A 26,807-nucleotide genomic window follows, 5' to 3' on the forward strand; every position below is an offset into this window, starting at 1 on the left:
ATAATTAAGTGGTTCTTTATTTCTATCTCTTTCCGACTGCTTTCTTTCATCTCGTTCTCCTTTGTTACGCATCAGGCCATTTCTCCTTTTTCCCTCTCGAACAATAGGAGCGAATGTTTTAACGTCTTCTCCTACGAAATGAGTATAGTAGGGAAACCTCTGCCGACGCATATAGGTATAAAAAGAAATGGAACTCTCTTTTTGAGTCAGATCACATTTCACCTTCACGCAGAAGAGACTTAACTCGATCATGGAATTCATTAAGGTAGGCCTAAACAGTGCAAGAATTGAGCCTTGAAGAAGTTTGTGATTGTGTAGTTTGTTGCAAAATTAGTCTCGGAAAAATATACCTTAAACAATTCCAAATAACTAATACTTATTACTATAAATTAAGATTGTAGTGCACAAACTATTGATTTTGAGTTGAAATTCAGTTGGTTCTGGTTCGATTTTCGGTAGATGAGGGATAATTTTATCCCTTCTGTATAGGAATTGGATCTAAGTTTCACGTGGTATATTTGTTTTGTTATCTTAAGCAGTGACAGTGATGACTTCCGGAGTGAACTGGTTAATAGAGATAGGCTACCTCTCTTAGTTATAGCACAGTCTACTATATACAGTCACGAAGCTTGAGTTTTGAGGGTGCTAGAAACAATAGACTGTTACGGTACTATTTTGCATTGCCTGTAATGAGGCGACATTAGCGATCCTAGTGGTGAGCAACTATGTAATGTTTGCATATTTACTACGTATTGAGCTTCGTGACTGTATATACTAGACTGTGGTTATAGTTTCCTCTTTGGATTTCAGGAGTATTTTAACTATTCTTTCCAAATTTCAATCAACCTATATAAAAATTTAATTTTGAAAAGATTAGAAATGAATTAATCCTTTTCTTTTAGTTGTACATAAATCAACCAAAACAATTAGAGAGTTACGTAACAAATATGGATTTCTGTAATTTAAAAGTTAATACCAGTAATAATAATAATAATAATAATAATAATAATAATAATAATAATAATAATTCAGTATGCGACAGAGGGCAAAGAGCTACACGCCCAATGCTGGTCTCACATCTATGTGCTTCAGAAGAGGTGAACAAACATCCAACCATTACTGGGATAACATGTCGTTACCACGATTTTAAAAATAGTATATTAATAAATAATATACATTTTAAAGATTATTTTAGATAGATTTTTTTTTAACTTAATGATGTTAACGAAATAATATACACTTAGCAGATCATTGCGTATTCATCAGGCATACTGCATACGCAAATTTCATTAATAACAATAATAGTAATAATAATAATAATAATAATAATAATAATAATAATAATAATAATAATAATAATAATCCTGTGTAAGGCCAAGACCTACCAGTCGACGCTTGGCCTCACGTCCACATACGTCAAATGAGGTGAACGATCATCCAATCGGTGTGGGGTTAATATATGATTAGCAGGAATTAAAAATTGTATATTAAAATATAAAATAGAGAATCTGAATATTGTTTTAGTAAGAGTTTTCATATTAAAGCTAGTGGTGAGATAATCTACTGTTAGCAGAGAACGGTATATTCATCAAGGCATGTACGCAATGACACGAAAATATAATAATAATAATAATAATAATAATAATAATAATAATAATAATAATAATAATAATGATAATAATAATAATATTTATAGGAGTAAACTCTCTGAAAATGTATGTCATATCTTCATTTGGTTTCTCTATCGTTTCTTGGATCGTGCAAAGTTTTTTTTCTCCCACCTCCTTTACCGGATTACAGTTGTAAGTAAGTTGTGTTGCTCTGCTTTCCCACTCTGGTGCTATTTTGATGCTAATTTTTTTGTGTGTTGGTTGATATCATTAGTGGGCTTGTACTTCTAAGTTACAACATCATCAATTTTCCCACAAGTTGTCACTGGATACGTTTCTAAAACTGTCCTATACGTATTTTGGAACGTCGTTCAAGCTAGTTTACCTAGATCCTAGATCCCATGATTCGCTAACAAAACAACCAAAATTTTTAAAAGTTTAATTAGCATTTCCCTTGTTAATATTTATAACTTTTAAATATAATATCCCGTAAATAATACACATGATTTTAAGTTTCATATAGTCATGTTTTGTATAAGACATAAAATTTCAATGTTCAGTTATTTAATTAATTATTCTTCAGTAAACATTTCACAGTATTTCTAATTCCTCTTCCCTTGAAATTTACTGGAGTGTTTTTGGAAGCGATTATACTAATATTGGACTGTATACTGCTGCTAAATTTCTGTCAGTATATGGGACGAGTGTCCATCCAGCAACATGTTGACTTGTTGAAGCTGCGATAGGTAGCCTGTAGGAATCCGGTTCCGGGAGCCAGCTATAATTGGGGTGGGGGGTGGTTCATCGTACCAACCGAACAATACCTTCGTTCGGGTCGGATGATTTGTCATATCATGGGACCGACAGAGAGGTGCAGACGACTATGAAATGCTGGTTCCGATACCAGGTGGTTGACTTCTACGACACAAGCATACAAAAATTGAAACCACGGTATGACAAATGTCTCATTTCCAGTGGAAGATATGTTGATAAATAGCGCAACAATAGCTGTATCTGTTTTAATAAATCTTTCCATGCAATTATGCTTTTTTTTCTGTAAACAGTCCCAGGGAAAATCACTTTCTGGACGACCTCGTAATTGCGGTCGAGTGGCCAAAATTTGTATAAGCACTTCTTTTGACATTATTAACATGGTGGAGAAAAAAAATAACTTTTTTTATCTGCCCTCATCAGAATGTTTGCTTGTAAGCATAAATATCAAATATAGAATGTCGACATTGCAGTCATTTGGCAAACGATGATTCCAATAATGGTTGTAGTAGTAGCAACAGTGGTAGTACTTCAGCTGTACGATAAATGTAGATGTTTCAGAATATATATTAATTGTGGAAAACGGTGAGTGTTAATCAATTTTCATTCGAAATACTTCATCGCTTCCAAATTCATTCATACATAAAATTTCGTATATGATACCTGCACAAAATTACAGACTCGCATGAGTACAACTCACGGCAGTGTAACCTTCCGTAGTTGTGAGATACACAAAACAGTACCCTCGGACGTGTTTCGTCGACTATTCGCAGAACTGTGGGACTGAAAGTGCTTTCGTCCGACTGTTACCAAACTCCCACGTCTAGGTTCCGGGAATTTTTTTTCCCATCTCATTCTCTCCCTCTCTCCCGCGACTACATCATTTGAATTCAATAGTACGTGCGTAACCATGGCATTTAAATTAAAATTTCTCTTTAAAATCCCTCGCTATTGTTAAATGGGGGATAAAAGTTGTCGTCCACGCAATTATACATGTTTCAGCGAGATACTGGATGCCACAAACGAATGTCTCACGGTATGTGAAAAAAATGAGCTTGCATTGCAACAGCAAATGATGGCTTCCTGCCTCTAGTGTCGGCGTATTAACTCACTTGATCTTTGCAATTGCCGCTTATAGCATGCATATTACTCTGGCGACACATTTTAAACAAAAATGTAACGAGTTCAAGAGGAATAATAATAATAATAATAATAATAATAATAATAATAATAATGTATATACCTATGTATTTATTCACACTGCAAATGGGTATATACCCCGTGGCAGTGGTAACTAATTACACTCAATAATAATTAATAATAATAATAATAATAATAATAATAATAATAATAATAATAATAATAATAATACAGGGAGCATCCTAAATTAAATGAAGCACGATCACTTAAAACAACAATTAAACTAAATCTAATTTGTATCTTAACCCGGAATTCGAACTAAAACCCGCGAGTATGATATGTTCATACCTGCACAAGTACAAGGATATCATTTTATTTTTACTAACATTTTTAATATTAACTTGCCTACCTCTGGATCAACGCCGTTTGCTACCCCCTTCCACGACTGGAGTTCGATGTTAATGGCGTAATATACAAACTTTACTAGGTATAGGAGGGAAGAAAAGTAGTTCATCCATTTACGTCAACTAGGAAATATTGCGCTTTTGAGTTTGATCATTTTAATTAGGTTTTTGTTTAATCAAAATACAGTACAGTATTAACAATGAGTGTTGTTACTCACGAACTGAGCTTTCCATGCGGACGTATTGATTATGCAGTGTATATTATACTGGCTACAGCACATTAACGTACAATATAGAGAATGAAGTTAAATTGAAAATTAATCATAATATGGATATTTAAACACATTTTTTAAAATGGTGGCCGTTCATTTCGATACCGACTTCAGTTCTAATGTGCATATTATCGTACTATAGACTATTGTACCTAATTCCAATTACCAGTTTCGTTCTTCGTACTAGTAACTTATGTTGAAATAATTCTGTACCTACTCTATAAAAGAGTACCTTACGTACTGTAAATTCAATCTTCACTTCTACCCGACCCGAAAAGATAAAATTACTCAGACGTACTATCTACTGTCCGTCCAAGTGGTTATGTCGTTGGGTCGTAGAAGGGGAGGAAATCACGTGACAGTTAATTACTTAACGAGGCCCATTTATTTAAATTATTTTAAACAGTTGTATGGGTATAATATTGCGTAGACGTCCAATTCCTAACAGAAATTAATGTTCTCAGAAAAGAGCTAAGACAGTCCAGCCACTAGCTGGCGAATAAAAGCTGGTGGGGGAAACCGGGATACGACTTAGGCAAATGGACAACAGTACCTGTGCGCAAATGATTAAATATTGAAAGCTCTTTCGTCACTGGAAACGCGAACATATTTTTGGAACGTACTGTTTGCTATGACCGTAAGGCTACTAGGACTGTATATGCTGTCTTGGTTCTGTGTGGAGGACGGTTGAACTTCATTAGTAGAAGGCGTGGGAGTGAAGTACATTCAAAAACTCAGGTACAATAAAAATTGAAGTAAAAATAAAATTATGTCCCTGTACCTTTCAGCACTACACTCATTTCGCCGACAACTCACTCACTACACTGGAACTACTACACATTTCACTGATTCTAATAATAATAATGATAATAATAATAATAATAATAATAATAGATTATAATGCATTTCTGTCCTGTGTTTGAACTTGATATCTCGAATTCTTTGGAACTAGCCTACTTATAGTTTTCATTACTACATATTACTCTGATGATAAACCTACAAGCAAATCCGAAAAGTTACCGATGTAAGTTTCAACACACGGTGTTAAATTCAAAACTATTCTGAAAAATAATTAATATATTATATATTTTATTTAAAAAACAACAGACCAATGACATTAGTAAACCACAAAGATCCCGAATTCTAGAAAACAGAAATCTCTGTTTGAAAAATAATAAGGCGTTGGACAGAGTGCATTGGAATAAACTGAAGAAAATCCTGAAGAAAACAGGTGTTGGTTGAAAAGAGAGGAGGGTGTTCAGTAATCTCTATATGAAAAATCGAATCAAAAACAAGATGGGAAAAGAAATGTCTTAAGGAAGTGACATAGCGAGAGGAGTACGACAAGGATGCCCTTTATCTCCTACCCAGTTCAACATCTACTTGGAGGATTTAGTGAAGAACTGTTTTCAGAACATGGAAGGAGTGATAGTAGGAGGAAGAAGAATAAAGTGCGTAAGATATGCTGATGATATTTCTGTTAGCAAAAGAAGAGATGATACTAAGGGTTGTGCTAGTGAAACTAAATGACAACTGTGAGCAGTATGGGATGAAGATAAATGCAAACAAGACGAAGTTATTGTAGGATTCTTGTGTTTTCTTTGGCATCAATTCAAAATTGCTCTATTAATCTTCGACATAATCATCACATCGGTGTGAAGAAGTCTCATCTTCCATGTTTCATCACGGAAAAACTGAATTCGATAAACACACTATTTTTCCGCGCTACTCAAAGAAGAAAACGTTTGAGTCTAATGACAAGAAAACAAAAGTAACTGTTGTTGTAGAAAGAAAAACTTCTGTAAATAAAGTAAAGGCAAATAATTGTTCTCATATCCATGTTTAATAATACTAAATGAAGAGTCCACTGCAAAAATTATGGATATCACTTTCTTGTCGAAAATGAACCAAGACTGTCAATGCATAGCTTAAGACATATAGAATGTACATAGAGAGTTATATGACATTAACACTGATAGTCATTGTCCAGTAATGATCGGAAAGTCACAGTTAAGCTTTGAGCGCTAAGCATTGCAAACTTTCAATTGCTTCTCCAGCAAAAGGTATTCCAAATGACATCCATCATTCTTGCAGTGGACTCTTCAAATAGAAATAATAATGAATACTGTATATAGTATATCTTGATATACGTTTCTTGAGTCCTGAAGATTTAAATGTAATTATATCAGCCAATTTATGCAGGTTTATAACTGCGTTAAGATTTCCTTCTGAATCCTTTAATTGAAATGTAAAGTCGCGGCAAGGGACAGCTAGAGAATGGCAACACTCCTCAGCGTGTTCCCTCTCCCTACAAGCCAACCACACGGGGAGGAAAAGAGCACGTGACCTTGCGTGACAGTTTGTTTACATTAAACTACCTTTTGCCGCGCATTGAAATCACCTTCCAAGATGAAAACGTAAGTAAATAATTAAAATAATATCCTTACATATATGTCTATTCTCAACATAAAATAAAGGAATGAAACTCATTACATTCAATCCAATTTTTAAGGATTTCACTATTACTTATTACTTGATTCTTGAAATGCTGTGCTATCTTGAAAAGCTGCATTTTTCATTTGATGTGGAATTTTGGTTCAGTTTGTGCGCAGAATTTGCCGGAGAAGCAATGGTGGCTTATTAAAGAAGAACGATGACTCCAATCTCATATTTACATCAGAAAAAGAGGATACCCCAATTGTTGGCGTAAATCACAACTGGATAAGACCTAAAAATATATAGTTTCTTATTCTGCTTACTTTGCAGTTTACACACGAAAAAAAAAATGTAAACTTGATTTCGGATCTTCATTCTTGGAACAAAATATATTAATTCAAACAATGCATGGACTTTCAAAGTTATGTCATATCTAGATCGTATTCACTTTCTTCTAACATATACCGTATTATCAAATAAAGGATCTTCACTTTATAGACTACCTTATGCTCTAGAACAGTACTTAATTAAGGACATTTGAATGATGTCACACTGAAAGATTTGATCAGTTACGGACACTTGTGCATAAAGTAGGCCACGCGTTACATTTGACGGACTCAAATGTGTTCCACATACTCAAATAAAACACAGAGACAAGAATCAGATAAAGAAGTCTGTATCACACATCTACTCGATAATAATGTAACAGGAAACGTCCAAAGATAACAGTTTCATACGTATCGTAATATTTTATTCTTATTGCTTTATAAAATATGGAGGAAACTTAGAGATGATTTCGTGATAATTGACCAATAACCGAAAGATAATAAATTGCAGTAAGAACCGACTACTAGGAGAAAACCTATTCTAGAGCTTACAATCTTCGTTGGTCTAGTGCAGAAATGTCAATGAGTGCTCACTGTAGAAATTTGCTCGCTCTAGCCAGCCCTTGCCCATAGTTACACAGATCACTTCCACTCCCGCGGCTGTGAGGGGGTAGCAAGTGTCATGTATAGCAGGGGTGAGCACACATGCTTTTCAGTCTCAAACCGAAAAATGCCACAGCAAATTTTCAATTAGAACTCATTCATCTCGTGTGTGACAGAAATCTGGTACAACAATACAAAGAGAATGATGATGTTTCCTTGTACCAATCAGTTAATCGCTCCTGCTTTCCTCAATTACATAAGTTTGGTACAGAAATCACTTCAGTATTTGGAAACACATACAGTTTTTTTCAGAATTAATCTCAATAAAATTAAACAGAAATCTCGTTTATCAGCTCCTAGCGTAGGTACATAACGAGACTTGTTGAAAGTATTAGGGCTAAACAGAATAATGACATAATTGTTTTAAACAAACAGTGTTCTACTGAAGCAACACAAAATTAAAATGTTTGATAATGTCCTTTTTAGAGCTAAGAACCTCTTAACGTCAAAAAATAGCACTGACTAATACACTCCTGAGTTAATTTAACTTGTTCCCTAAATTAATTAATTATTTTAAGTAATAGTAGTTCATACGAATTAACGCCTTAATTTACAGTCAGTTGTGTAGTAACTACAGAAAGGTCAGTTTATGTTTATATCATCATCATCATCATCATCAATAACGTTTTATTATTCAGAAGGAAAGATACCGATAATATGATTTATCTATTGCATCAAGAGCACAATCTGTTTACGTTCTTAGTAGGGCCTAATACACTTTTATTTTCAGAACACAATATTAAGAGTTACATGCGGATACGAATATTATTGCTTTTAGTGCAACTATCATGCAGTTATTTGTAGTTTGTAGTGATATTTACGTTGTGTACAACACTCCCCGTCCCGCGCCGTGGCGTCGTGGTCTAAGGCATCTTGCGTTACAGAATGCGCGCTGGTTCGAGTCCTGATGGGGAAAGAAATTTTCTCATGAAATTTCGGCCAGCGTATGGGACCGGTGCCCACCCAGCATCGTGATGCACTTGGGGAGCTGCGATAGGTAGCGAAATCCTGTTGTGAAAACCAGCTATAACGGCTGGGGGGGATCATCGTGCTAACCACACGATACCTCCATTCTGGTTGGATGATCGTCCACCTCTGCTTCGGCATGTGGGCGTGAGGTCAGCAGCCGGCTGGTCGGTCTAGGCCCTTCACGGGCTGTAGCGCCACGGATTATTACTTACAACCCTCCCCTTTGAGCTGGACGCTCTCCTCTCCTACATCAGACCAGGTACCCACAGTAACACAAAGCCTTGGTTTTTCTGAAACGACGCATGCGAGTTGCGAGGCCCGCCTCGCACAAATCCGGACTATACGAGAGATAATGAGTGGTTTCTATAACTGCGAGGTACGCAGAGAGCTGCAGTTGAGGAAAGATTCTATGTTTCATCATGGTTGCGATATCAGGAGATCAGGCGACAATGGTTGCCTCACGCACTGAATATCTTCAGTCCAGAGACAGAACTATGCATTTCAATACTAATACATTTAACTACCATTGCATTTCAAAGCCATGTCTTGTATAACGTGTGTATGGAAGCTTTCTTAATTCTTAATGACAGAAAACTTGGATCATTGAAGTTATTATAGGAAATGGACCCATTTTAATTTATGAAGAGCAATAATTTAAACGAGTTGCACAGAGATTTTCCAAGTTTCTCTGTAAAAAATGTCAGCGCAATGTTTTATTTTTTTCTCTGCAGGTACTTGGTGCTTTCCTTCTGCTAGCCGTTGTCCGAGGAGGTCATCTGGATCAGTCTGCAGGGTACGGTGGTGGTTCTTACGCGGTTCCAGCTGTCTCGTCGTCTTACGGAGCGCCTGGAGGAGGTTACACTGGGGTATCATCTTACGCAGCGCCGGCGAGCGGAGGCTACAATGCAGGTTACAACAATGGCGGCTCGTCTTACGCAGGCGCCGGGTATCAGTCAGGAGGCCATGGAGCTTACGACGAACAGGTGAGACATTAAGAAGTCGTTAAGGTGAATGTCACCTCACGGCATTCCGACCGAACATGATTTAGGTTTCTGTAGAAACTTTATTTTTCGCATCTGAACACTATCGACGAGTAATAAGAAAGTCTTTAAAATTCAGCACCTTTAGTCAGAAAATGGCGAATGAGTCACAAAGAATATCGTCGGCTTACAAGCAAAACACATTAAGTCAAATGTATTACCTCTTAGAAAAAGGCGTTTTGAAAGGTCTGGACAAAAAATGAATCCCCAAAATATTATTTTTAATAAGTTGTTTTTCTTTATGTGTATTTAATTTTCCCCACCTAGGGAGTGCAGGACCTTATAGTTGGTGGTGGGGTCGAGAAGATGCAAAATTTATGGTAAGGAAACTCCTTGAAGCATTTGACGCAGGGGGACTGAAAGTTAATATGAGTAAAACCGAATACCTGGTGATAGGTGGAGATGGACGAAATATAAAGTTACCCCAAGGAATAATTAAAATAGTGAAGGAGTTTAAATATTTGGGGTCGGTTTTGCATGAGACTGGAAATTGTAAAGCGGATATAGATTATAGGATAATGCAGGGTAGAGGAGCAATAAAGATGTTGAATGGAGTGCTATGGAGCAGGACAATAACAATGCAAACAAAAAAGAGAATTCTTGAGGTTATAGTGGAAAGTATATTGACATATGTGGCTGAAGGTTGGAGTCTATCGGAAGGCCAAAAAAGTAAGATACAGGCAGTTGAAATGGGCTGCATAAGGAGAGGTGCTAGAATATCCAGGCTGGAAAAGAGAAGAAACGAGGATGTTAGAAGGATAATGAACATGGAAGAATCGATGATTGCAAGAATTGAGAGTAGACAACTTCAGTGGTATGATCATGTAAGGAGGATGGATGAGGGGAGGTGGCCAAACGTGCTACTTCAGTGGTCTCCAGCTGGTAGAAAGAAACGAGGAAGGCCTAGAAATTCATGGAGGGCTGGAATATTGAGGATGATGAATGATAAGGGACTAAATGAGCAGGATTGGAATGACAGCCGCAGATGGAAAATGGAGAGGCCCTCAAAAGTAAAGTAAGTATTTAATTTTCAATTCTAAGTTTATACACATGCATTACCTACATTATATACACTTAATATTTTAGCATAAGAATTCGCTTTGGCGCCGGAGATTGAACACGGGTCCTTGATTCAACACGGGTCCTTGATTCAACGTACCAAGCGCTCTGACCACTGAGCTACGCCGAATTCAATCCACAGCACCGGATCGAACCTTCCTCCTTCGATGTTTCCCTTTGTGGCCTGACTCCAAGTTAGGCATATATTATGTGTTGACATGTATCCAATGTCAACTGCCATTATACTAGGAACGCACTCAGCTGAGTGGCTTTTGGCTGGTAATCCGCAGTTATATGCACTGCTAGCTGAGAGAATATTATAGATATATTAATTTGCCCTACAGAATTTATCTGTAATATTGACACTTAATTTTTCTCCTAAAATATTAAGTGTCGATATTACAGATAAATTCTGTAGGACAAATTAATATATCTATAACATACATTATATACGCCTTTTTATCAGAAATAATATTTTAGACTTAATGTCTTTTGCTTGTAAACAGACGATATGCTGTGATATTTCCTCTACGTAAGAGTAGAAATGACACAATGGCTATCAGTTTATCCGTATGCTTATGACAGTAATTAAGTAAGTAGTGTCCAATGAGTACGCCTGTAATCAACTTCAATAAATTCAGGCCTGCTAAGCTTCGAAAGCTGTTCTTCTCTCTGTTGCGAACAGGTTGTAAACTTTACTTGTCTGAATCTGGATATGTTTTTTACAGTACAGTATTTCTTATTTTACCCCCTGTTTCATATTTAAAATTTTAAGTGGTTCCAGAAATAGCTACAAAATGGAGACAGCTATATTTTTAACGATATCAGCGCACTCTTTATATTTCAATTTCATATAATCACTCAATCAACTGTGACCTTACTGAGTTTTACCCAGTTGAAAGAGGATAAATGGGACATAACTCTTCTCTTTAAATTCTACTTATTAAGTTATAACAGTTTACATCCTAATTTGGTCTATCATTTCCTTCACCAATAAGTCTCTTCAGCTGAAGAAGCCACCAGTGTATCTCTAGCATTAAATGCGCTTGCCTTCTGATCCGGAGTTGTGTTCCAGCGTGGATTCGAGTTCCGTTTAGCCTAATTATTACCTGGTTGGTGTTTTCCCGAAGTTTTCTCCAACTGTAAAGCGAATGTCGGGTAATTCACGGCGAATCATAGGCCTTATCTCGTCAAATACCATTTCGCTATCACCAACTTCACAGACGCTAAATAACCTATTAGTTGATACAGCACCATTAAGCATCCAACTAAAATAATCAAATTGTTCAGTACAATGAACAGAGAATCGAGACAAGTGACAATCGGACTCGGAGCTCAGATTTCTGTTTAGTCAAACCCAGGAATTCTTTTAACCAACATAGTACCGGACGTGGCTTTTATGCATCCATTCTTTCGATTTCTACATTTGCTTAGATTAATATAGCCTAAGAATCATTTTCGAGTTTTGCAGCAATTCCTGTCCATGGCAAATATAACTACTATGTTTCATATTTACTATATAAATTAAATTTTGATATAGTCAATAGAACACAAAGAACAATTGGGAGAATTTTATAATTGTGCTTCAAAGTATTACACATTTCAATGATTTCCATAAGTTAGTTGAAGTACCTGTAAATATAAATTGTCCACAACCATAAAATTGAAATAATATCGCTTTATAACTTCACAGATGGTGGGAAGATTCAGATGCACTTGTTTGAAAACTAACTTCTACTAAATTAGTACAAAACCTAGGCATTTTACATGCTCACTCTATGAAATTTAAACGTAGAAAATAATTTTCAAATGCGTCATAAAATATTGATGTCCTTGGTGTTACCAAATATGTCTGTGGCAATATTTATATATTTGCAATTGGTTTCTGGACTCTACTGTAGAGTGTGCTGATATCAGAGCATATTCCTCCCAGATATACAGATGGAAAGAAGAATTGCTTTAAATTGTGTAATTGTGCTTCAAGTGTTACATATATAAAGGTAGGTTAGGTTAAATGTATGTTCTTTGAGTTACTTCATATTTTGACAGTAATAATAATACTGAAATGTAAATTATTTTTACTAAATGTGCGACAGGATTTATCCAATGATATCCTCTATTTACAGGTTTAACTATAAACCCAAAATGATTAAAAGCACAATTTGCAATTATATTTGTAGGAGTAAATATAACATTCTGTTTTGCAGTAGATAATGCAACACTTAATCGATTCTTTACATTTCCTTTGTTTTTATAACGTAACTTCAATTCCATACAGGCATTTTTTTAATTATAAAAAATCTAAACATAATCAAATGTCACCAGAGTTCTTGTTCTTTGTGTTACCACAAAATACATAGGAACCAAAATGACTAACACCAACCCTATTAACATTCCAATTAAATGCTTTGATAATTATAAAAAGTGTGTGCCATAAATCAGATCACTTAAACTGAAGTATTTCAAGTACTTCGGGGAATTTATAATTTTCCATTTCTGATCCTCTCTATTGCTGCGAACTCAGAGAATGACCATATAAATCAATTGAGCAGTTCTCTTTTGAAGTGGCAATGGGTTTCATGATCCAGCCGTAGTTAAAGCGCAGATTTCAAACTACATGGAGGTTATGGTCGTCTATTTTAATTCAGCACAAAATGTGATGCCCTGTACTATGGGCTGGGGGAGCATGCTGCTGTTATTGTGGAAGATTGAAATTATTTACGACGATAGAAGTTCCGCACTTAAATATCGGTAAATTGCATAATAATTAAGAAAAAAACTTATAGTGGAAGGTCCTGGACTCAATCCTTTAGGCAAAATTTGCTCGAAGGTTCACTAAACCTCCTATCAGATTAGCTACCGGTCCTTTCAACGGCGTAAAGGGCGATCGAAACTTGATGCCAACCACACCACCACATTCTAGTGCCGAAGCCAAGAAATCATGCAGTTCTACATCCAGCGCCTTCATGGTATATATTGCGGAGTTATTTTATTAGGTTATTTTACGACGCTGTATCAACATCTAGGTTATTTAGCGTCTGAATGAAATGAAGGTGATAATGCCAGTGAAATGAGTCCAGGGTCCAACACCGAAAGTTACCCATTTGCTCGTATTGGGTTGAGGAAAAACCCCGGAAAAAACCTCAACCAGGTAAATTGCCCCAACCGGGATTCGAACCCGGGCCACGCGCTGACCGTTACTCCACAGGTGTGGACTATATATAGCGGATATCTTTGCCTTTATCTAATGGCGTGTTCTTTATAAAAACTCAGAGAGATGCAGTTGAGCAAAGCTTCTATGTTTCATCGTGGGTACGATATCAGGAGATCAGGCGACAATGGTTGCTTCACGCACTGAATGTCTTCAGTCCAGAGACAGAAATGTAATTCCTGTTTTCATATAACAATAAACGAATTCCTAAAAGATTTGTGGGTAACAATTTCTACCTCCTCTTGGAATTTAAATTGATAATAGATAATACAATACTTTATTTGTTATATTTTATTTTCTACTACAATAAGCGTATTTGAATCAGTGGCTGAAGAGAGTCTTAACACTGTTATCAGTTCGATTCCTGTCTCTTAATTAGTCAATGGATGCCCCTTGTCTTTGTCGATGAAAATCCAGCATCTCATCAAACCAGCCCCTTTGAGACTGCTGTCTATTGTCAGGATAAAGACCGAAATATGGACTTAGTCTATAGCTCCTCAGAGTTTGTAAACAATTACGGCATATGATAATGGTTAAGTAAATATTAATGAAGACTTAATAATAATAATAATAATAATAATAATAATAATAATAATAATAATAATAATAATAATAATAATAATAATAATGTCATTGCTAGAATAAAGATACAATATTGTTTGTTATAATTACATACAAAATCACTCTAGCACTCCCAGAAAGAATACATACTCGTATTTAGAGGACATTTCAAAAAATTATAAAACAAGTATTTAATTAATTGACAAAAAAAACAAGTTAATTGAGAAAAAGAAAAATACAGATAGTACAGTAATTTAAACTTTGTACTCTGTCCCTAAACAATAATTTTTAATAATGATAAAATTGTGCCTGTGTCGGTTACAGTTCCTGGGTAGCTAAGTTGGTAGAGCTTTGGTTCGATACCCGTCCCCGAAACAATTTTTCCCTTGAAATTTTTCAAGTCAGCTTCACAGGGAGCTATACCTGAAAGCCAAATTTGCACAATAATTTTAATCGATTTTTTAAAGTAAGGATCATTATTAACTACTCTGAGATACGATGAAAGAGTAATGGAACGGAGAAAAATTCTCTCCGGCGCCGGGATTTGAACCCGGGTTTTCAGCTCTACGTGCTGATGCTTTATCCACTAAGCCACACCGGATACCCATCCCGGCGTCGGACAGAATCGTCTCAGATTAAGTTCCAACTCTTGGGTTCCCTCTAGTGGCCGCCCTCTGCACTATGTCATAGATGTCTATGAACATAGGACTGAAGTCCACACTTGTGCTGAGGTATACTCGTTATGAGTGACTAGTTGGCCGGGATCCGACAGAATAAATGCCGTCTTAAATCACGAAGTGATTTACGCATATCATAATGGAACGGAGAAAAATTCTCTCCGGCGCCGGGATTTGAACCCGGGTTTTCAGCTCTACGTGCTGATGCTTTATCCACTAAGCCACACCTGATACCCATTTTTCTCCGTTCCATTACTCTTTCATCGTATGATGACGCAGAATATTTGCATGGAAATATCATATGTACTTCGGTACATTAAATAATATAGTCTGAGATAATTTTCCCCATTAATTCTTTTTATACTACAAATCTTTAGAAACTGCAAACATCAAACTCCCGTCTTTAGGGATTACTGAATCAGTCTGTAATATGCAAATCAAGCTTTCAGGTATAACTCCCTCAAAATTATTCAGTCTGTAATAGTTTTTCATTGTATTTTATTCTATGTAACAGATCCTAAATAAACTGAATAAGAACAGCAAAGTAAACTAATGCCTCTCGGAAAAAAAGATCTGTGAATACACTATGCTGGCCTTTCAAGAACTACTTATTTTTGGAATACTGTGTCATACAAGTTCAGGTAACAATAGAATGAACGTATTAAGTCTTTCAAACAGATCAAATTTTCTCCGCACAGAATTAAAGTCTTGCGTTTCAATTGTGAGATTCAGGCTTTCTTTTAATGTCTCTTTGTGGTTCCTTCCCAAGAAAAAAAAAATACAATGACAAAATATTTCAGAGCTCATTATTTGTTTGCCCTCGAAACCTTGACCGTGGCAATTGTCAAATCTAAACGACCTAAGTGAGTGGTAGCATATTCCGGGCTTTGCCTACAAAGTATATTATTTTGAATGTAATTTAGCGTACTGTTAAAATCATAATACGAATGTAATTCTATTATACTTGTGCTTTCACAGTCGTAGGCCTTTAATCCAAAAACTCCTGAATTTGGTACTGCCAGAAGAAACAAGAAAAGAGTAATGATTTCTCAATAACTCTACAGAAACTTAGCAGATAAAGAATACAAAAAAATACAATTACAGCTAGAGCGTCGGTTTTCATCATAGGAGATTCGATAAATTCCTGAGAGCTGAGGAAAATCTGTGACAGGCAGGCTTTCTGAGGTAAATCCACGATTTTGTTACAACTGCACCATTTTTTATGAACTAATGATCATAAATTATATAAATAAATGAAGGTATACAGCTCATATGATGTCCCAATGCAGCTGCAACAATTTTTCCACATATGGGAAACAAATGTACAAATCGTCGTTGTTTCTGCAATAACTCCTATGTGCAAAATATAAAATTTTTCAGTAGGAAGAAAAAAGTCAGAGCCCAGCATTGAGTGCACATTTACAGCGCGACTTAAATTTGTAGTTTTCTGTTAATGAATAGTAAAAATGCGTATTATGCAAATCTGACTTACAGGTATAGCTCCCTGTAAAGCTGACTTTAATAATTTCAAGGTCCGGGGTTCGATACCTGGGATCTTTTAAGATGCGAAAGAGAGGGTGTTGTGTGGAAAGCGACGGAAAGCTACCGCATTTACATTTCCCAAGATAAACTGCAACTGATCAGGAAGAGGAAAAAGAATTTGCTGGGTCACTGGTTGAGAAGAAACTTCCTTCTGAAGGATGCACTGGAAGGAATGGTGAACGGTGGAAGAGTTCGAGACAAGAAGATATCAGATGATAGACGACATTAAGATACATGAATCATAATCGGAGACTAAAAGGAAGACAGAAAATAGGAAGTACTGGAACTACTGGATTTGCAGTGAAAGACCTGCGCTTGGACAGAACACTATGAATGAATGAATTCCGATTTCGCAAACTGTCTTTTATGTGCAGAGCAATATCGATAGAATCGCGTTTATATGAATCTCAGTACGATAGAATTTTCATCTAGATGGACGATGAAATAATTTACTTAAATTTATTCGAAAAAGGTAGTAACTTTGTTTAGGCTATTCGCGTTTAAATTTAATGTTTGTAAAATACCTAGATGTTAAGTGTATGTTCTTTGTAACTTATTTCTCCTGTCATGGATCTGTTGGTATTATGTAGAAATTAATTTTTTATGTAAATCGTTATTTCGTTTGTGGACACCCGTGTGACAAGACGTTTTTTCCGTTACAACCTGTAATTTTTTATTCTTTGTATGCCTAAGCGATCATTTGATTGCCTTTGCTCACAGTGGCGTTAGTGTTGTGTTTACGTCCGTTGTACACTGATATTGCGAGGACAAAAACCTGAGGAAAAGATCAGCAATAATGTATACTACTCATTATGTCATTTCGCTTATAGGGTTAACTTAACAGAAACTGAACTATAGAGCCTAATGAGTACATTTTGTTTATTGTTACTATATTTTATTACCACGAAATTCAATCGCGTCACAAAATTAAGTTGATTAATTGCCAAGCACACTCAAATAATAGTCGATTTAGGCATATAGGCTATATATATTCTTGGTATTTAATTTTCTTAATATCAATGTTTTTGTTTGATGCGTTTATTCCTTCTACTGAGGTTTATTAAAAATCGGATTTGCACGCAAGGTGTACCTTAGATATAACAATATTTTAATATACAGAATTTACACCTTCCTAAACAAAATGTTGCATTTTTATTGTATACAAAACGCATATTTTCACGTGAAATTGTTTCTAGTGCAAAATGTTTTCTTTCTTTAATTACACCGTATACTGAGGCAACCTGTCTGCAGCCTTGCTCGATTTACAGAGTCACGTTACTGGAGTTGGAGAGTGGAATATGCGGATTCCTTCTTAGTCGATTAATTTATAAATTTACTTTGATACTCGGCCCCGGAACAATTTTTCCTTGAAATTATTCAAGTCAGCTTTACAGGTAGCTAACTATTCCTGAAAAGTCAAATTTGTGGAACACATGTCACTGTTCGTTAACAGAAAATCACAATTTAAATCACACAGAAAAAGTGTGCACTCAATGCTTTCACGTCTTGTCAACCAACTTGAGGTATGTGGATAAAAAAAGAGAATAATTGAACTTGGGTCTAGAAGTGCTGGGTAGCTCAGTCGGTAGATCGTTGACATGCTTAGCCGAAGGTCTAGGGTTCGATACCCGATCCCGGAACTCTTTTTCCTTCTAAATTATTCAAGTCAGCTTTACAAGAACCTATTCCTGAAATGTCATATTTGTACCTTTACATTGTTTGACTATTTATTACTACTAAAACAACAGTGTTATATTGCTAATCTCCAATATTATAAACAATTCAAAGGAATTCACAAAACCATCTCAAAATAAAATACCATTTCTTTTTCTAAAACCGTCCGCAGAGGAACAAAATGTTATAATATTTCTTTCCTCATATTTGTAGGAATCACATGTGAGAAGAAATGTAATACATTCCCTTAAACTCTATTTATTTATATCGTCGTAGTTCCTGCAATAACTCCTATGTGACGTATTTATCGATTTTCAGATTTTTGCTCTATTAAATAATTTAAATAGTGATACAGCAAATAATAAATATCTCGTATATGTAATTTTATTTCTTTGTTTCGAAAATGTAAGAATTCACAGTCTCCTATGTATGGCTGCCATAGGATGAATAAATGTGTTTTTTCTGAGGTATGTGAGTATAAGGGGAATTATTGGATAATTGGACGGAGTTACGCAATAATAGACCAACCGACAATTTAAAAAAAAAATGAGATATTTGCACAGTTCTGTTGATGGCAGATTAATTTAAGTCGGAAAAAAATGCGATATCTGAATTTTGCTGCTATTTATAATAAAAAATTCGTTTATTGCATAAAAATTTTAATTTATTTATTTTGCTTTGAAATATTCAACTGCTGGTCTCTTATTAAAATTGGTTAGCCTTTTTGGTATTATTTGTGCTACTTTTTGTAATAGTATGAATGTTATGATACTTCTTGCATAAAATATTTTCTAAAAAAAAAAAAAAAAAAAAGATTTATTTCAACGGTCAATATCTCGAAATAGGTTTTTGGCGCTTGGATCACTATTGCTAATCACCATCCAACCGAGCCGGGGTCTGGTGCAGTTTCTGGGTTGCTCAGTCGGTAGAGCATTGGCGCGCGCCAAGCAAAGATCCCGGCCCTGGAACAATTTTTACCTTCAGATTATTCAATGACATGTTGGTTTACTTCACAGTAGTACATTTGTATTTCATTCTAGCCCAAGTCTTACCAATTCGGATACGCTGTGAAGGACTACGCAACGGGCAACGACTACCACCGCCACGAGACTAGCGACGGCAACACCATACAGGGAGAATACCGGGTGCAGCTGCCCGACGGTCGCACACAGATCGTCTCGTACACCGCCGACTGGAAGAACGGATACCGCGCACAAGTCAGATACGAGGGCGAAGCCCAATACCCCACCAACTACGGAGCACCGTCCCCGGCCCACACCGGCGCTTCATTCGGAGGATCCAGTTATTCAGGTCACGGGGGCTCAAACCCCGGCTATGGAGGTTATGACGCCGGGCACGGTTATAGCGGGTCTCCATCCGGCGTATCGTCTTCCTACGGACCTCCTGGATACGGCAAATAACTCCTTCCCCTTCACCGACACCCTCGATAGTCATTACTTATCATGTACCCACCACACGGAACATATTCTTCCTATTGTTACCGTTTTTTCTTTGTATCACAACCTCCGCTGCTATATTTCATGGTTATCATGTCTCATCAAATTCTCCACTTCCTCCCACGTCATTGTGTTACACGCAGTACATACTCAGCGCTTCATATATCACCATTATACATATTTGTACCTACGAATGTGCCTGCTGTATAATTTTTTGTAACATATCATGTATTTTTATATTAAATTGAATAAAGGAATTTGTATATAACAAACGTGTGGGAATCCAACCAACCTGACCTTATTCATGAAAAATTTCGACACGGAAGTCGGAAACTTTATGAACCGAGAATCCTTTCTATAGCCTCGTCCCTGGATTTATTACGACGAGAAAAATATTTAAAAGTAATCAATGCAATCCTCGCCTGCAATAAAATTAAGGACTGCTTCAATTTTATAAAATGCCTTATGTTGTAGTGAAGCATCGTATAGTTTTCTTTCCCAGCAATGAAAGGCTATACATCCTGCATACCTCGTTTGTATGTCAAAGTAGAAAAGTTAAGATTTTGTAGGTCTCGCAAAGAGGAAATATCGACGACAGGAATACAAAGGAAACAATTCGATAAGGAAGAACGGGCGACAGGAAAGGTCACGAGATAACTTGAATGATATTCAAGAGTACAGTCGGAAGAGAAACGACATCGATAGAATCAGTCTTGCGTTGTGATAGTTACATTACGGTTTTAATTTCAGTTCCACTGCATGTGAATACGTGTCTTGTTCCAAGTGCGTTTATTTTATTATGTAGTGATGGAGCGTTCCCCTCGGAGAGAATCATTATTTTATTCGTAAACATAATGTTGCACGTTTAATTCGATTCGAATTCCCTTTCTACGCTCTTCATTTCCACAGGCGATGTCCCCATCTGTTCATCTTCTTGGAAGAGGCAGTACTTCCATCGGCCCGCACCCCTCGCTCCTCGACGTGCCTACATACACACGTCAAAACAGACAGTAACGCCACCATTGTTTTTCGGTAATCGTTCCTTGCGCGAACGTACTCTCTGTTCTCCCAAAAGGAAAAGTCTCTCTACTTCGAAATGCCTAGTGTTAGTAATGAATATTAACACATTCTCAAAAATATAAATGTCTTCTAGAACAAGACTGATGATGATGATGATGATGATGATGATGATGATTAATTATAACACATGCACTGGGATTAGTTACACGTTGCTCTCTCGATACAACCATGATATATTTTAAAGGATCTTCGAAGATCGTTCATCTTCCTGTCTACAATTGAAAATTTGTTTCAGGCAGGTATATTGCGATATTTTTATATACATATTTGCTGAGAAAAATGCTTAATGTCACTTAAAGGTCCTTAAAAATTTATTCTTTCCTTTCTTTTGTTAAACGAAATTATATAACATGCGGATTTACTTATGAGTCTCATTTTGTCAGCCGCAGTTCGTTCTTTGTCCCACTTAGATTATCCAGATTTGACTCCCATATATCGAAGTTAGTTTTGGCAAAATGTTATCTACTTTTAGCCTTGTATGCTCCTGGACTAATGAGAGTTTGAAAATGGAATTTAAATATTCGAATTCGCTGAAATATTTGAACATTTATTTTAAAACATTTCACTTTATGTATTTTATTCCTCATATTTGAGGCCGAGATGTAAATAGGAACATAATATTAAAATGGATTTGAGGGAGGTGGGATATGATGGTAGGGAATGGATTAATCTTGCTCAGGATAGGGACCGATGGCGGATTTATGTGATGGCGGCAATGAACCTCCTGGTTCCTTAAAAGCCATAAGTAGGTAAGTAAGTTTTCCTCACACTTGAATGTGTTAACTAGTTCCAAAATTACATTTTAATAAGTTACAAATTTTTTCCAGAACAGTTACAAATGAAGAAACAGATGTGGGAAATCAACAGAGTAATTATTACTTACACGCATAAAATACTAGGCGTGAGAGCCTATAGAGGAATTACTGCTAGCCTAACGTCCACAAACCTCAGCAAAGGTGAACGATCATCCGACCAGTTCCTTCCGAACATGTGTTCATCGTGTGGTTAGTACGATGATTCTCCTAACCATAACAGCTACTTCGCGGAAGAGGATTTCGCTACCTATCGTAGCACCCAAAATTCATCACGATGGCGGGTGAGCACATACCCCATGCGCTGAACGAAATTTTATGAGAAAATAGACTACCTTCTCCAAAGATGGTCTGAACCAGCCAATTCAGGCCTACTAGACTACACAAATATCCTGTAATAATTTAAATCAGAAATAACATGCCAAATATCATTTCGTTACTGAAACTACAGAATTTAGATCATCTAATTGCAGTGTCGTAAGATCTAAAAATATATAATGGCTGCCATAAAGAAGGAAAAAGTAATTCATTCTTTCTTTTTCATGCGGACTTAAAGCGCATGCATTATGTCCAGACACTTCCCCACTCTTCCTCCACAGCTGCGCACGAGATCGGACGAATCCACTTACGAATTATAGGGGAATGGGTTACTATGTGCCTTGAACTCGGTAGATACACGCCCGACCTTCCCTTCTACTCCTACCCCCTAAACAGAAACGTTGTTCCCGTACTGCACATCGCAAGTGTCTTGACAAAATGCATGAGCTGTACAATGCAATGTAGAGGGTGGCATATATAATATTTTCATCAACACTTGAGAAAGATACATCGTGGGCCTACCTCGTCGTGTGGTCTCTAAGAAATACAGCTCATCATGAATGGTAAACACCCAGTGCAGTTCATTCATTCATTCATTTATTATATTCCATAGATCTTACATGAGCAATGAAGCTTTAAGATGTGGAACAAGTCAAAATTTTACAATATTACAATTACAATTTTTACAAATTTTTACAATATTTTACAATTTTTATAGTTTTACAATTTAGTAATTTTCTACGATAATGAGATGAGGTCCGAGGATTCGCCAAAAGATTACCCGGCATTTGCCTTTTTGGTTGGGGAAAACCTCGGAAAAACCCAACCACGTAATCAAATCAAAAGTGTGAAATGAAGTGAAGCCGAGGACACACCATAGACCGTCCGGCTTCAGTCCCAAGGCTTGGGAAAACCTCGGGAGAAACCATTCAATGAGACCAAAGGGGGATCCAACCCAAGCCAGAAACGCAGCTCCAGATCAGCAGCCCAGCGAGTCTGCCGACTGAGCTACATCGATGGCCCTACTAAAAATATACAATACATAGCCATAGCCAATCATAGCAGTGGATGAAAGATTTTTACATTTCTCACGCCAGGAATTGAACCACATACTGCTTGGATGGGAAGAATATTCGCTATGCACAGAACCAAAGCGGTAGACCAAGAAAAAATTTTATTTTGTGAAAATACACAGCTTGATCAAAAACGTCGTCCAAGATGTACAGGTCGTAGCAGAGGTGATCAAATGACATTATAAAATTAGCACAGAAACATTATCCATAACCTCGGAATTTTACCCGATAGTTACACACTATTTCTCCACGTTAGTTTAGTCTCAATTAAGCTTCGGTCTATGTTTCACATAAAGTGCCGGTAACCACAATGACATCCCCTGCTTTTGGAGATCGCTTCCGAGATGTTAGAAGTGATTATTACTAATTGAAAGTTACATAAACAGATGAGACACCTGGTGGCCTTCACATTACATAGTAGGAACCGACACAGCAGAAGAAAACAGAACGTCTTTTACCAGGATATAACAATGAATGAATGAAACATATGCACCAAAGGAAAAATATTACCAGAGTTGTATCATTTTAGTATAAGTAAATGGATTACTCACTACATTGTAGAAGTGTATTGTGACATGCATCTCATTCTTACTGCTTTATTCAGGGTGACACCCTAAATCATATATGTAACAGATATGTCGGGCTTATAGGCTTTGAGGTTAACAACTTTTGTCAGGTTTACTACGCTGCCATCTAGTTGTTACATAAGGAGTCACGTCATAATTCCCATTTGAATTGCATTAGCGACTGTGCTGCCATCTCGTGTTCGTTTACGGCGGACGGGTGGCGATCCTGGCGGTTGTTCTCTTCAAAGTGCTGCCGATTTTAACGTAGCGAGGAGTTATCTGTTACATATACGATCTAGGGTAACACAGCGTCGCTGGGAAACTCTACAAGGAAAGGTACCCTACTACTCGTCCGTTGTAAATTGATCAATGTTGATTCCACGAATTAGCAGATTGCGTCATTCCACTCTAAGAATGCTTTGATTCAATGTCCTGCGTTCTGTAATCGCCTACGATGTTTTGTACAGAATGACAGTGGCGACATCAGCGCTGAGCGATCATGTAACATTCAACGCGTAGTACATACTGTGCTCCAACCACGAGAAAGTCTTTCCGGAATGAAACGCAGGGGGGTAATGCTGTAAATGAATGTTGATGACGGAACTACGTGTTGGGATCCCTATAGAATATATCGGATAAATTCCTTAGAAAGAATCCAGTATAGGGCAGCTAAATTTGTTAAAGGTAAAAGAGAAGATGGGAACGATACGATAAAAGAACTTAAATGGGAAACTTTGGAAAACAGACGTAGGAAAACTAGAATAACATCATTGTATAGAGCACATCTAGGTCAGAAAGCATGGGTAGACATAACGGCTCGGTTAGAAAAGCCAACGTACTATGGTAGGAACGATCATGATTTTAAAATCAAATGTAGGAAACAGAAAACGGATGTAGGTAAATTCTCATTTTTAAATAGAACTATAAATGATTGGAATGACCTACCTGCAGCGGTCTTTGAGGGCTGACCTTCCTTAAGGAGATTCAAGAATAATTTAAAGAGTTGTGTATAAAGTGAAAATTAAAATTAAGGTGACATTCAACATTTAATTTTTTAAGGTGACATGTATTTATCTAGCTTGACGAGTTTACTTCCTTGGTTTGAATTGTAAATTATTTAAAAATAGCGTGTAAGAGGGCCTTAGACTAGAAATATTTAGTTTAAATGTAGTTCTGTTTATAAGTATGCATAAGAATGCAATTATTTGACTTATTTGAACTGTTGTATCAGTGAAGCGAGGTGAGTCAGTGAAGTTATGGTTTTACAGTGCAGTGAACAGTTCCGATCAGTGATAATTTATAGCGTCAATGAAATGTGTTCTATAGTGTTAGTGAAATGTGTTACAGAGTGTCAGTGAAATGCGTGCTAAAGTGTCAGTGAAATGCGTCATAGTGCCACTACAGGGAATGAGATGAGAGTAAAGTGAAAGACTATTGAAACTTATGTAGGACCTATACATAATTATGTAGGTTGTGTTGTAAAATTAGGTGTTTTATTTTATGTTTTTTATAATTGTGTTAAATTGTATTGTGTATTCTTATTGTATTGTGTATAAAATTGTATATGTGTTGTAAATTGTATTATGTATTGTAAATTTTATTGTGTATAGCTTATCATTTTAACTGTGTATTGTTAATATTGTATATACCACTGCCACCGGGTGCTTGCCCACTTGCAGTGTAAATAAGTACATACATACATACATACATACATACATACATACATACATACATACATACATACATACATACATACATACATACATAAGATGTCATAAGGTCACACACGTGGGTACTCGTTTCTCTATTGGCTAGTTCTCACAGCACAAACAATAACATTGACACACACATGTTTATACTACCCTAGTTACAAAATTATATCACTATTAATCTCCTGGGGCCGTATTCATAGACATTCTTACAGCAGGCTTTCGGTGGATGATCAGCGAACTAACGTTTTTCGTATTCATAAACAAGTGTCAGCGATATGATATGATATGATATATGAATCCTGTTTAGCACGCTCGTAACCCGGGCTAGCGAAATGTCTATGAATAGCACCCCTGGTCTTTTAATCTCTCCATACATATGCAGGAGAGCGCATGGTTTTTAAATTGACGTTATAACGATAATATTATCTATCTACTTCGCTCCAATAGATGACGCAATAGTGAGGACATTCCTTTCACGGTTGATCTCCTGGTTGGAGAACAGTACCGCAATAGACAAGCAACATCACGCATTAGTAACATTCTTTCAAATTCACAGCAGCCCCTGTTTGACAAACAGGCACGAATCATGGTAGTTCCTTAACCAGTTATCGTGAGCTGCTGGCTCTATATGTTTAGGAGCAGAAATGGCTGCATCCCCACCCAAGTTGGCGCCAATTAATATTTCGTTATCAATAATATTGGAAGCATTTGAAATGTGGATATGGAGAAGAATGGAACGTGTGAAGTGGACAGACAGAATAAGAAATGAAACTGTGTTGAAAAGAGAGGGTGAAGAAAGAATGATGCTGAAACTAATCACGAAGAGGAAAAGGAATTTGTTGGGTCACTGGCTGAGAAGAAACTGCCTACTGAAGGATGCACTGGAAGGAATGGTAAACGGGAGAAGAGTTCGGGGCAGAAGACGATATCAGATGATAGACGACATTAAGATATCTGGATCATTTGAGGAGACAAAGAGGAAGGAAGAAAATAGGAAATATTGGAGAAAGCTGGGTTTTGCAATGAAAGACCTGCCTGTGGGAACAAAATTATGAATGAATGATGTCCTCTATCCTACGGTCCTCATTATTGTTTGAATTTTTCGAAAATTCAGTATAAAGCCATAATATATTTATTACGAATATTTCGTTTATATGACGTCATTCTATTTTCGACCAATGAAGTATAATGAAATTTTTAATTCCAACCAATCACAGTCACACTTTGCGATAATTTTTCCAGCTAGATTTATCGCTATCGCATGGTCCTTCTTTTTTTTAGTCGTTGTCGCCAACTGTTTCCCCGTAAATTGATGATCATGAATGCATTAAGATGCAACTACACGGTTAAACTTTTCTTTCAACTTTAAAGCAATGAATGCAAGACTGATATTTAATATTAATTAATATATTTACGCAGTGAAGACGACGTTCA

At 36.5% G+C, this 26,807-nt stretch overlaps 1 protein-coding gene across 1 annotated transcript; it reads left to right on the forward strand.

The window, feature by feature from the left end:
- Positions 1 to 211: 211 nt before the first annotated feature.
- LOC138710082 (pro-resilin-like) lies at positions 212 to 20,061 on the forward strand. The gene is made up of 3 exons (XM_069840712.1): positions 212 to 265; positions 9,323 to 9,574; positions 19,396 to 20,061. The coding sequence occupies exons 1-3, from the start codon at positions 251 to 253 to the stop codon at positions 19,774 to 19,776; spliced, it is 648 nt and encodes a 215-aa protein (XP_069696813.1). The 5' UTR covers positions 212 to 250; the 3' UTR covers positions 19,777 to 20,061.
- Positions 20,062 to 26,807: the final 6,746 nt, after the last annotated feature.

The sequence above is a fragment of the Periplaneta americana genome, chromosome 12 (assembly GCF_040183065.1).
Source record: "Periplaneta americana isolate PAMFEO1 chromosome 12, P.americana_PAMFEO1_priV1, whole genome shotgun sequence".
Taxonomy (NCBI): domain Eukaryota; kingdom Metazoa; phylum Arthropoda; class Insecta; order Blattodea; family Blattidae; genus Periplaneta; species Periplaneta americana.